The sequence below is a fragment of the Oreochromis aureus genome, linkage group 14 (assembly GCF_013358895.1).
Source record: "Oreochromis aureus strain Israel breed Guangdong linkage group 14, ZZ_aureus, whole genome shotgun sequence".
Lineage (NCBI taxonomy): Eukaryota > Metazoa > Chordata > Actinopteri > Cichliformes > Cichlidae > Oreochromis > Oreochromis aureus.
Genome location: NC_052955.1, coordinates 6,839,092 through 6,852,000, shown reverse-complemented (window position 1 = coordinate 6,852,000; position 12,909 = coordinate 6,839,092). Strand labels below are relative to the sequence as shown.

At 37.2% G+C, this 12,909-nt stretch overlaps 1 protein-coding gene across 1 annotated transcript; it reads left to right on the top strand.

Moving 5' to 3' along the window:
- napab (N-ethylmaleimide-sensitive factor attachment protein, alpha b) lies at positions 1-9,079 on the top strand. The gene is made up of 11 exons (XM_031760407.2): positions 1-236; positions 1,670-1,749; positions 1,859-1,975; positions 4,015-4,061; positions 4,208-4,285; positions 4,419-4,474; positions 5,067-5,151; positions 5,261-5,365; positions 5,458-5,526; positions 5,941-5,991; positions 7,881-9,079. Exons 1-11 carry the CDS (start codon positions 139-141, stop codon positions 7,980-7,982), a joined length of 888 nt encoding a protein of 295 aa, XP_031616267.2. The 5' UTR covers positions 1-138; the 3' UTR covers positions 7,983-9,079.
- The last annotated feature ends 3,830 nt before the right edge of the window (positions 9,080-12,909 follow it).

The window sequence follows — 12,909 nt, the reverse complement described above, 5'->3', positions numbered from 1 at the left end:
TGTCACGTGACAGAGGTGATGGTTACTTTGCGGCTGGTGATGTGACAAGGTTAGCCTGCAGCCACTAGCAGTGGTTAGCGAGTTTGTTGACTTTTACATTTATTCGTTCTATCTCAGAAACAGACCGATTGCCTGAAAATGGATAACAGCGGAAAAGAAAAGGAAGCAAATGCTTTGATGGCCGAGGCTGAAAAGAAAATGAAATCGTCTCAGTCGTTTTTTGGAGCGTTGTTTGGGTGAGTCTGTCAGCTAGCTAACGTTAACGTTTGGCTAAAGGAGACAGCTATGCGGAAGGTTGGGAGCTGACCACAAGGGTTAAAAGCCAGGACAAAACGATTTTAAATAACTGTTGATTGCCTTTATAAGTTGTAGTTACTATTATGCGGTTATTTTCAAGGCTGTCGTTTAGCATAGCTATCTTTTCTCGGCTCGTCGTATAACTGGAAAGCGTTTAGTGTGAAAGATGGCTGGAAATAGTCGGTACATGCTCATTTTAGACTCCGCTTTAAGGCAGCTTTCATGCTAGAAATAGATTCAGTTGAACCCAAAGCTGAATTGTTTAACATTTTAAGATAATTCCACTTAATTGTAAAGGCAGCGCCTCCCCTATAGCGCCGTCTGTTGGGCAATTTTCGGAAGGCCACTCAGTCCAAATCACGTGTCATTCACATTTGTTTACAGCAAAAGAAGAAAACGTACTTGTGATGTAGCGAAAGTGCATGTAAGACTAGCTCTCACTAACCTGTACAACGGGCTTTGCATATAACAACCTAAATGCAGGTTAATTTTTCAGGTTGGATTTTTTTCTTTTATTGTAGCAGGAGCTCACGTGCAAGGTTAAAGGCTATGTGTTATGTATGAGGCTGTAAAATCCGCGAGGGGTTTGTGGCGAAACTTGAAAATGTAATTGTCAAGATAGTTGTGTGTGGGTAATGGGACTGAAATCACAAGCAGAGTCAACACTTTTATATTTCTACTAATAAACGGTTTTACAAACCTTTCCTCACTATAAAATAGTAACTTAAAGAAAGTTTAAAGGATTGCACACTGAAGGCAAACATGGTCTTTTGGCGTCACTCAATGAAAAATCAGTGAGTGCCGGCTGGGAAAAGGACCGCTATAACTTGTTTCGACCAGTGACTTGTTTATAAAAAAAAAAAAAAAAAAGTAGATCAAATATTTCGCATGCCAATCCTTGTTCCTCTTCCTCTATGTTATAGGCATTCAGTTGAGGCAATTGTACTATTTAAATTATAACATCCCATAATCGTTATGAGCAAAAATTAGATTTTGGCTTTAGATTGTGAGACTTGGGTGTGAGAGTGGGTTTCAAAATTGATTTGGTCGCTGTTTTGAAACGGACTTAAATATGTTTGTTAGCCCTGAAAATTTCAGAAGGCGGGCTTCTGTACATGTGAAGTAATGAGGAAAAAAATAATGGAAAAAAAATAATAATAAAAGGAATAAAGTTTTGGCCCATTGCTTTTAAAATATTCATAATATGGTGCTAAAATTTTGCATGTAAGTATACTAAAAAGAAAAAAAAAATCAGCTGATTATACATCTTTCCAAAGGGATTTTACCGAGTGAAGTGTTTATATCATCCCGTGATAATCTGCAATGGATGGATGTCTTATTAAGAAAAAAAACAACATGTTTTGTCACACAGTGGCTCCTCAAAGCTGGAAGAAGCCTGTGACATGTTGGTGAGGGCAGCCAACATGTACAAAATGGCCAAGAATTGGTGTGGTAAGATGATTGTCACATTTCAACACAACAAATGTATTGAATGCCTCTTTTTTTTTTTTTCCAATGTGCTTCAGTGATTTTAAAATGCAACAATTTATCTTCTTAATAGCTGCAGGAAATGCATTCTCCCAAGCTGCTCACCTTCACCTGCAGATGCAAAGCAAACACGATGCAGCAACCAACTTCATAGATGCTGGAAATGCCTTCAAAAAAGCAGATCCACAAGGTAAACTATACACATCACTTTGGGGTATATAATATAGATGAAGTACACTTGTAAGTTTTACACCTTTTCATATAAAAGCTTTAGATAATGAAAGTGAAAATGGTTTAAAAATGTTATTAAATCTTTTATTTATTTTATTAAATCTTTAACTTCATACAAATGCTATAAACAGTGAAATTCCTGATTAGTGAGAGCATGTTTGAGGTACTCTTTGAGTACTTAAGTACTGTTGAGGTTTCTTTCCTTCTGCTCCACTTGTCCTTCCATAAACTGAGGTGTCTGATGAGTCATTTGATTATTATGATATTACTCATCGAGTTTAAGCTGCTTCCCCTGACAAACCTGCAGGATTGGCTGCAGATAAGAGAGTAATCATGTCAGGAGAATGATAATTTTGATAAATCCTAATTTGATTTAACTATTTAATGAGCACCCATCTATCTGCTGTTTATTTATCACATGACAGCTACACATAAGTTCTGCATCAATAAAAGAAAAGCGGAAAAGAATTTGAGTAAATTTTATTTTATTTTTTTTGTTTTTAAAAAAAATTAATCTCATTATTTCATTTTAGCTGCTATGATTTAGAGATATTAAAAGAGTGCCACCACGTGGCATTAAAAACTTGACGTACGATACTTCATAGTCGTGAGTAGTGCAGTGAGTTTGTCTGTAAGCCTTTAAATGAGACTTAAATATCAGCATTCTAAAGTTTTCCTTGTGCTTTGATGCCAATTTTTGTACTGCTGAAAACAGGGCGTTATGAAAGTGCAGACATTAATTAATATTAATAATAATAATTCAGTGTCCTATCTAACAACCCACAGGGCAGTGGCTAAGAGTTTAATGAAAAAAAGTTTTTTATTTTTAACTATTAATGCAGTTTCATTAACACAGTATTGTATATTATTTCACTTTCAGTCTGAAAAATGTTACAAAAGCCATGAAATAAATATGGTCTAGTACACCCCATTCCCCAGTTTAGACTCTCCCTGTTACTGTAGATTTTTCACCATGTAAAACAAACGGCAGTGGATGGAGCAGCTACAAAGTTTGCTTTTCTTCATGTCACAGTTTGTTAATCAGGTGCTTTGATGAAGGACTCTTTCCAGACATTTTCCAGTAAAGGTTTTAATGTCGATTACTGGAACAGCGCTTACTAGAATACTAGAAACACATTTTCTTTGACTCCACCTGAGAGCTCATCATCTCTGTAATGATGCTGCCTCTTTTTTGCAGTGTGTGAACGGACTCAGGCTCCATGTTAAACTGTGCTAGCATCAGTGCTGCTGTTGTGTTATCAGTCTTTTCATCATAAAACTGGGGACTGCGTAGGTTTAGTGTTAAATTTCATATTCACTCTGCCCCTAAATACATTTGTATTGCAGGTCTTTTTTTAGTTGCAAATGTGGGTGAAACACTTCTGTTCGGGTTTACATGGTGATGAATAGAGCTGTACATTAAATGAGGCATTGAAATTGTTGAATTTGTGTTAAGGATTTTTTAAATTTTTTTAACAATCAAATTATTCGAATTACCCGATGAATCGTTGCGGTCCTGCATCATAGTACACATTTCATAGCCCATCTTGTTCCTGTGTGGGGTTGTTGTCATTGGGTAGAATGAATTTGGGCAGAATCAGACAACTTCCTGATAGTATTGGGTGATGGATAAGGATCTGAAAAAAAAGAAAAAAACCTAAATGTTTTCTGTGGTGCTAAACAAAGACCACTAAGGGCATCCTGAATGATCCTGGTAAAGGCCACAAACTAAAGTATCTCGGTCTTGTAATGAACCTGTACAATATAGTTATTAATTGGGAATGTGAACAAATAGACTGGAGAAGAGTCCATATTAAAAAAATTCATTTTACAGTGGGATCCTTCTATATTTACTCACACCTTGAACCTTTAGCTTCTAATTTGTTGAATTTTGTTGTATTTTATTATGTAGTAATTTTTTTGTTGCTAACATTAGTTCACTGAGTAATTGGAGTAAATTTTTTCTGAAAATAATTGTTTGAATATATTTGTCAACAGAGGCAATTAACTGCCTAAATCGAGCTATTGAGATTTACACGGATATGGTGAGTTTCTTTTCAGTTTCATTTCTAAAGAGCATCTTTAAGGAAATCAGATGCAAAAAATGAAGGGTAGCTAATATCTCTCTCTCTCTCTCTCTTTTTCTCTTGTTTTTTCTTACTTTAAAAAAAAAAAAAAAAATCATATTTAGGGACGTTTCACCATTGCAGCCAAACACCATATCAGCATTGCTGAAATATATGAAACAGAGCTTGTGGACGTTGACAAGGTTGGGTTAAAAACTGTTTGTTCTTGCCTTTTATTTAAATCCTTATTACGTTTACTTTTTATTAATTGTCAAACAACAGTATAGTGAGCTCTGTTTACAGTTCATGTATACGTTTGTGTAATTTCTTTTCCAGGCCATTGCTCATTATGAACAGGCAGCAGATTACTACAGAGGTGAAGAATCCACCAGGTAACTGTTTTAAATAAGCACGGTTATCTTTTGCCTTTAGGGAAGTAAAGAATGTAAATGTAAATGTGTAAAAACACTATGCTGGCTGCTCATTTACATCTGTACTAACATTCCCTATTACTTTCATATAGCAAGTAGCTCATGTATCAGACTGGTCTAAATACTCTGTTTCAGACCTTAGTTTTTTTCCAATATTTGGCTCTGCGTGACATCAGCAAGAGCAAAAATTTTTAATCTGGTCATATTTGACACACAGCTGCATCCATCCACCTGTTCGTCAAACTTTCCGTTCAGGAGTGGCAATCCACCAAAAAGAAGTTGGCCTAAAATTGCTCATTGTAGACGATTAAAAAATGCACTAGTGCCCAGTATAAGATAATTAAGAATGAACTGTGAATCTTGTAAAGCTATTCTAATGGAGTCCAAGAATTAAAGTATGGACCTGCAAATGAGCACATGAGGTGCCATCAAAAATTTCTGATACATTAATATTATGTCTTGTTTTACAGCTGTAGCGTTACTTTTCAATTTAGGACCCTCTATTCAGTTAATGTGTGTGGACTGACATATTGCTGGATTTTTCCTTTTAAAGTTCAGCAAACAAGTGCCTTCTGAAAGTAGCAACCTACGCAGCTCAGCTGGAGCAGTACCAAAAAGCTATTGAGATCTACGAACAGGTGAGTTAATGCCACCCAGCAGCTTTTATTTCAACGTTTTATCCCTCCGGGAGCTTTAGTTGGAAAGTAAACATAAATTGTGCTTTTTGATTTATTCATTTATTTTTAGGTTGGAACCCATGCGATGGACAGTACGCTCCTGAAATACAGTGCCAAGGATCACTTTTTCAAAGCTGCGCTTTGTCACTTTTGCGTAGACCATCTTAATGCAAAAGTAAGCCATCACATACAACTCTTATCTGCTGATAATATGCAGACACTGCAATACAAGCCTTTAATTTTAATAATCACCCTGCCTTTTCCCAGCTTGCTGTGCAGAAGTATGAAGAAATGTTTCCCGCCTTTTCAGACTCGAGAGAGTGCAAGCTGTTGAAGGTAGGCTTTGATGTAATTTTGGAACTAAATCGCTCATCAAGACACATTCAGTAATCCTGAAGACTTGGAGTACCGTTTAACATAAGAGACTGTTTTCCACCTATTTCCACTATTGTGTTTGTTTTTTGTTTTCCCGTTCTCTTTCTCTCCATTAAACTCGTGTTAATCACATGTGATTGACCTGGGTTTAATATACATGCTAATATTGAAGACATAACTGGACTATAACCTTGAAATTGAATTGAAACCTATTTGGTTTGGTTAAATTAAGTTAAATCTTGTTTTTAGTTATCTGGGTTGAATAAGTAAGCCCTGTCTGTGCTTGAAAAGTGTTTTTAAGTGGGTTGATTCTTTTTTTTTTGTTTGTTTTTCTGTTTGTTTGTTTTTTGTTTTTTTTCCTTTTTCCTAACTTAGAAACTTCTAGATGCCTGGGAAGAGCAGAATGTGGATGCCTATACTGATGCAGTGAGTAAACAGTTGCTTTTTTAGCAGAATAGAGGAAGTAACAAAAATGTAGAATTTACTTCTGTCTTTTTTTTTGTTTTTTTTGTAATTCTAACCTGACACCAGTTCAGTGAAAGACTTTGCAATCTGTAGCTTCCGTTTCCAGGTTGAAAGACATGCCACCTTGAGATGGTGGGCAACAGATTGTGTAGTCTTTTCTGTTCATGATTTTGTGATCCAAACTGTTGAAATTGGATTGCAAAAATCTACTGGAGTCCAGCAGTAATATTATAGCGATGGAAATGAGAATAGTAGGTCAGATTTTTCTGTATGGGTCCCATGACTGAAATATCGATTCGCATCAGTACCTTACAATATCACTACATATTAGGGCTGGGCCATATCATACCGTTCACGGTAATACCGGTATAATGTTGGGCATACGCACATGGCGGAAAAGCATGGCGGCGACAGAGAATGAGAAGGGCGAAAGCGGATCGTTGAATGAAACGGATGAACCAGAATTGGTTTGTAAAAATGCTGCAACTTCAGTGGTGTGGAACTGGTTTAGCTTTCGTCCGTCAGATACACAACAAAGCACTATTTTTGGTAGAGCATGCTAGCGGGCCGTCGGGGGCCCAGTTTTTTGGAAAATACAGCACACTTAAAATCAATCCTTTGATTTTTCTGAAAATCGACAGTGCCCCTTATAATCCCGTTTGCCTTATGTATGAATTCTGGTTGTGTTTACTGACCTCGAAATGATTTTATGTGGTACATGGCGCTCGAAAATCTGTCAAATGTTTTAGTACGACTTTGCTAAGCTACGAAGCCGCACCGCTTGATGGATTGTCGGAGCATTACGGCTATTGTAGGCAGGCGCCTTGCAGAGTGATACGTACTGTGCTTCAACATAATATTACCGTATTGTTTTGTGGATATTATACATGGTTATGCTGAGGATATGTCAATGCCAATTTCCACTGGAAATGCCTTTTGGTTAAACTGTCAGCAAGGAATTTGCATTTGCACTGTTAAATTTTTATATAACTTTAATGCACATAAAAAACAGCTGCTTGTTTAAGTGAAAATACATTGGGCTGCTTTTTTTTTTTTTATGCACTAATAAAGTTGTGGAGTTGTAAAGTATTTTGTCTAGTGTCAATTATATCGTCAGTTGTATCGTTATCGCAAATTTTCAAATGTATATCATGATAAATATTTTTGGTCATATCGCCCTGCTCTACTACATAGTGATCGAATCAAGTGTTATTAGAACAGTCCTCTGACAGTAAATTAGTTGCTGTGTCAGTTTCTTCTTTCTTGTACAGACATCTGAAATATATTTACAGAGCTTGCCTTTTTTAGCCTTTTTATTTTTTTCAAAATGTATTAAATTAATTTTTACCTCAAAATTCTACACACAATCTCCCAAAATGACAAAGTGGCGAAAAAGTTTCCTTGAAATTCTTTTAAATGCATTAAAAATAAAAGCAAAACAAAAATAGAACATGTTCATAAGTATTCACATTCTTTGCTTAATTTCTTGTGATCTGAGAATCCTTCAGTGCATTTTGACAAACTCCAGATGGGCGGTTTTGTTCTTTTCTGAGGAGTGGTAGCTCTACTTAGCTCCCTCCCCCCCTTTGTTATTATGGGCTGTTATGTATAGAATTGGAGGTGAAAATTGAATTGAATCCATTTGCAGTAAGGCTGAAACTAGATGAATTGTGGAACAAGTGAAACGCTGTGAAAACTTTTCAGATGTCTGTATCTGAAAGATTAAGATCGCTTTCTTAATCCAAAGTGTTGAAGCCTCAACAGGTACATTTATGGAGTTTAAAAAATACCTTAATTTTAGCATTGTTTAATAGCAACTGGATTAAAAGTGTTAATACTTACTTTCTTAGGTGAAGGAATTTGACACCATTTCTCGGTTGGACCAGTGGCTCACCACCATGCTTCTCCGTATCAAGAAAACCATACAGGATGAAGAGAGCGACCTTCGCTGACTTGCCTCTCCTGCTATTCTTTAAGCCCTAAAAAAAATGACTTGCATCCTTCTTTTTTGCCTTGAGCCTCTCACTTCCATTTAGCAGCATTGTTAATTGTTTGACCATTACCCCTTGTATTCACAGATACCATTTCTTTCCTGCAGTATTCTCTCAAATTCTATCCGCTCAATACAGTGCTCCAAAAATGATGGTCCTTTTAGGTATGAACACTACCTTTCTGAGTGCAGGCTTCACACAGTATGTAAATTGTATATTATTATGAATCAGGTATTGGCCCAGTAATAGTTCAAGTTATTCATAATTGGGCTGCAATACCAAAAACTCATACCAGCACAATTGTAAAATAAAGGTTTTTGTTTTTATCTTCATTTCAATGAGAACAGATGAGAGGACGCAAAGTCACTAACACTTCAAGCAACTACATATATATATTTCTAAAATGTGCTTTAGAATAAACTAACCAAAATGCCAATATTGATAAAGGCACTCAAATTTGCTTTGGTGATTTTGAATGCATATGTGTACTGTTTTGTCAAAGGAGGGCGCCTCTAATTAAACAGTGCTTGATCTCAGCTGCAGAGGCCAAGAGTGTCTGAGGTTTTTCCATTGAATATATAACCCCTCTGCCTTATGATGCAAATTTCTCAGGATTTGGACTTGATTTGATGAAGATTTATAAAACATGCTTTTATAAGCACAAGTAATTAATTTGCTAATTGTTGTCATCACTTCCATTAAAAGTGCTTTTATTCTATAAAAGAAGGTGATAGATGCCCTTCACCTCTGTGAACATTTGCATGGTTTGGAATACATGAGAAATGTAAAACAGCTGTTTTCCATCTGTGTAAGAGTGTGTGTGTGTTTTGTTTTTTTCCTTCTTAATCTTTGATTTGTGTTTTCCTGTCTTAAGTAACCAGGCTGAAAAAATAAAGTTTTTAACGCCTGCAGAGATGCAATACATTAATGAAAAAAAAGAGCTTTACTGATCTGAACACTGTGCTTATGTATCCTGATGATTTTGTCAGTGAACAATTGGTCTTAAATAATTTGTGATGTTTCCTGTCAAACGTTTGAATAAACCTGTCTCAATAGCGCGTCGTGGGCGTGGTTTCCACCTTTGGGAAAGCTGCACCTGTGTGAAGTGGCATTTCTCGCTTTCTGTTGGAAAGCGAAATAAGGTTTTGCGCTCCGGATTAGTTTGCGGTACCCGAGGACACTTTTGATTTTTCCTCTTGCTTTACAGTAATCGGGTTATTATTAATTTCTGCACTTTAGATGCAACTCATTTGCGATCGGTTTGACTTTTTAAAATGTTTTATCTTCCGCTCAGGTGTAAAGTAGGTGCAAACCCTATCGGGAAAGTAAGAATAAAAAGAGGAAGTCCCCCTGATTTTGATTTGTTGCGTCCTTGCCCCAGCCTCTCGAGACGTTTCTCCGTTATTTGTTTTTTGGCTTCTAATTAAACACCAGAGAACAAAGGTGTTCCCAGGTGTATCAGCAGGCTACAGCTGCACGCAAATAGCCGTGCAAGACCAAATTAATTATTTCATGTATGTTCTTCTTTCAAATACATATTTTGCGGCAATAAAAATAACATATATAATATATATAGTGTTTTTAATACACTCTAACATTGTTATTATTAAGATCACATATACATGTATTTTAATGTACACATTTATATATGTTCAGTCTCATACAAATATTTTTATTACAATCATGAGCCTACTGGGGTTATGAAAACTGTTTCATCATCTCCTGAAACTCATATCTTCGCCGCTTGGGGGAGCTAGGACGGCTCATCTGCATCCAGTGTTACGGACGGTGGGAAGTGAGATGAGGGAACTTTATAAGACCTAGTAATACCCATGCAGTTTAAACGGGCCAGGTGTCTGCACAAAGTCAAACTGAAGCCTTTGCGATATCGGACCCAGAAAACTGGTAACTGTAGCTACGGAATAATAAATGTGCTTTGCAAATCTAGTAATTCACTTTGGCACCACTTAAAATGTTTTAGCCTCAGTTAATGCTTTCAGATAAACGTCCGCATTAGAAACAACTAAAGCCATCCTCTGGTGCTCACTTTGAGAAATAAGTCAATTTTATTTATATAGCGCCAAGTCAGAATCAGAATACTTTATTGATCCCTAGGGGAAATTATTTTTCGTTACAGTGCTCCATTATAAACAAACATTAACAGAGACAGAATACACTAACTAAGAATACCACAATATATACAGGCATATATATACATAAAAGTCACTTATTAATAAATAGCTGAAAAAGAACATGTGCAAGAAGGGTGTAGTTGTTGCACTAAACAGTGTGTTAAGTGGATGAGTTGTACAGGAGATGGCCACAGGCAGGAATGATTTCCGTCGTTGGTGCGTTCAGTGGTGCTTTTCTGTAATCTCAGTCTCTCACTGAACGTGCTCCTGTGACTGACCAGCATGTCATGGAGTGGGTGGGAGGTGTTATCCAACATTGTCTTTGTCTTGGACAACATCCGCCTCTCCAACACCACCTTGAGGGAGTCCAGCTCCATCCCCACAACATTACTGGCCTTACGAATCAGTTTATCGAGTCTGTTGGCATCTGCGACCCTCAGCCTGCTCCCCCAGCATGCAACAGCATAGAGGATTGCACTGGCCACAACAGACTCATAGAAAATCCTGAGCATTTTCTGTCAGATGTTGAAGGACCTCAGTCGCCTCAAAAATAGAGACGACTCTGGCCCTTTCTGTAAAGTGCTGTGGTGTTTTTAGCCCAGTCCAGTTTATTGTCAGTGTGTAACCAAGGTATTTATAGTCCTCCACAATGTCAACATTGACCCCCTGGATTGAAACAGGGGTCAAGTGTTTCCTGGTCTTCCTGAAGTCCACGATCAATTCCTTGGCTTTTGCCACGTTGAGCTGCAGATTATTCTGCTCACACCACGTGACAAAGGAGTCGACCACAGCCCGGTACTCTGTCTCATCATCCCTGCTGATACATCCAACCACCGCAGAGTCATCAGAAAACTTCTGAAGATGGCAGGTCTCTGTGCAGTGGCTGAAGTCTGTGGTGTATAGGGTGAAGAGGAAGGGGGAGAGGACAGTCCCTTGTGGTGCCCCTGTGTTGCTGATCACCTTGTCAGACACACTGTGGGAGACGTACATATTGTGGTCGTCCTGTCATGTAATCAACAATCCAGGACACCAGAGAAGCATCCACCTGCATCGCTGTTAACTTATCACCCAGGGGGGTCGGCCTGATGGTGTTGAAAGCACTGGAAAAGTAAAAAGACATGACCCTCACAGTGCTCGCGCATGTCAAATCAAAATAAATAAAAAATAAATTATATTTAAATACACTCTTCTACTCAGCTAAAGTGTAGGCTAATGTTTTTTTGTTTTTTTTTTCAAATTTAATTGTTCTGTATTTTGGGGATTGTGACAAAGTGGAGGAGCAGTTGTAAAGCTCTCCATTTGTCCCATATGTGTTTACTTTATTTTGCACATTGTACACATTATTCTGTTTCTATGTATTTGCTATGATTTGCTATTTGTCAAGTAACATTGCTTCACTCACTATCCCGGGTTTGTTTGTGTAAGCGTTCGGTTGCCGGCAAATCAAACATTCTGCAAATTAAGACAAACGCTCAAGTTATGTTTCTTTATATTTTATTATTTTTGGCAGATTAAGTCATTTGTTCATACTTAAATTGTTTGTGTCTTCAGTTTTATGAGGTGCTCAGGTGTTTTCCTCTGAGTCCAGTTTACTGGCATTTCCTCATTTATTTAATCCTGATGATGTCACATGACATCAGCGGGTCAAACCAAGGGTGGAGGGTTTCTTTTTCCTGAATAGAGATGCTTCCTTTTTTTGCCACGTTGTGTTAAGGTTTAAAGGAATTTGTTGAATGTTTTTCTTTTGTTAATATTGCCATTTCCAGTTGTGTAAATGTCATATTAGACGAAGTGGCAGGTTTCTGTGTTTTTCTTCATTTGTGTAGAGTTTTACATCCCTCAGTTGAGTGGTGTGGTACTGTTGGATCAATTGTCAGAAATTGATGGCCCTATTTAAAGCCAGTCTCTACATGAATCAAGAGAGAGGAGAGGTGAGCTGTGTTACCAGAGCCATGTTATGTTGAGTTTTTGTTAATTGAATTGATTTTGGGGGAAGTTTTGTTAACATTACATTCATATTAAGTTCACTGTAAATAAATAACTCAAATTGAAATCTGAAATGCCTGCCTTCTACTCAGCTAAAGTGCTTCCTAACCACCTTCCTTGACGTTTGTTTGTTTTTCAAATTTAATTGTTCTGTATATTTGGGATGAAGTTTAATCGTGCTTGAAGACACCAATCACACTGTGTGGTGAATGGTGATGGCAGGAGTGTAGTCCACAAAGCTACACTTTGAGCTGCGGGTTGTTGGGATTGTTGCTACCTGTGTGGGGAGGACAAAGAAGCGCTCACGAAGAAAAGCTGAGGAGGGGGAGAAGAGACAGCCAGAAGAGTTTTGTTGGGCTGAGGCAGAGTAAGGGCGAGCTGTTCACCTGACCTGTAAATTGTAGATTGCTTAGTAAAGTCAAGGTTCATTTTTTCATTATTATTATTATTAAAGTTTAAAAAATAAATTAATACACTTGATTTCAAATAAAGATTTTGTGTTTTAAATAAATGTTGGTCATAAATTCTTGTCCTCTGAACACTAGACCGGTTTAACAAAGGTGGTGGCAGCATAACCTGTTTAATTCTCAGTCACCCAGGTTATAGTGCCTCTAGGAGCTAGGAAAAGAATGTGAATAGACTACTTTTTTTTTAGTTTTAGTTTTTTTAAGACGTTTTACTGAAGAGGTCCTGTCGCCTTCTTTTCAAGCTCTTAAGAAAAAACAAAAAATCCAAGTTTTATTACAATGTCTCTAACACTGTGGAGGAGA

Excerpts from the sequence above, each read along its gene's own strand:
- napab (XM_031760407.2), top strand. The coding sequence starts at position 139 with ATGGATAACAGCGGAAAAGAAAAGGAAGCAAATGCTTTGATGGCCGAG. Across the intron at positions 1,750-1,858 it reads AATGGCCAAGAATTGGTGTG|CTGCAGGAAATGCATTCTCC; the intron begins GTAAGATGATTG and ends TCTTCTTAATAG. Across the intron at positions 5,527-5,940 it reads GAGAGTGCAAGCTGTTGAAG|AAACTTCTAGATGCCTGGGA; the intron begins GTAGGCTTTGAT and ends TTCCTAACTTAG.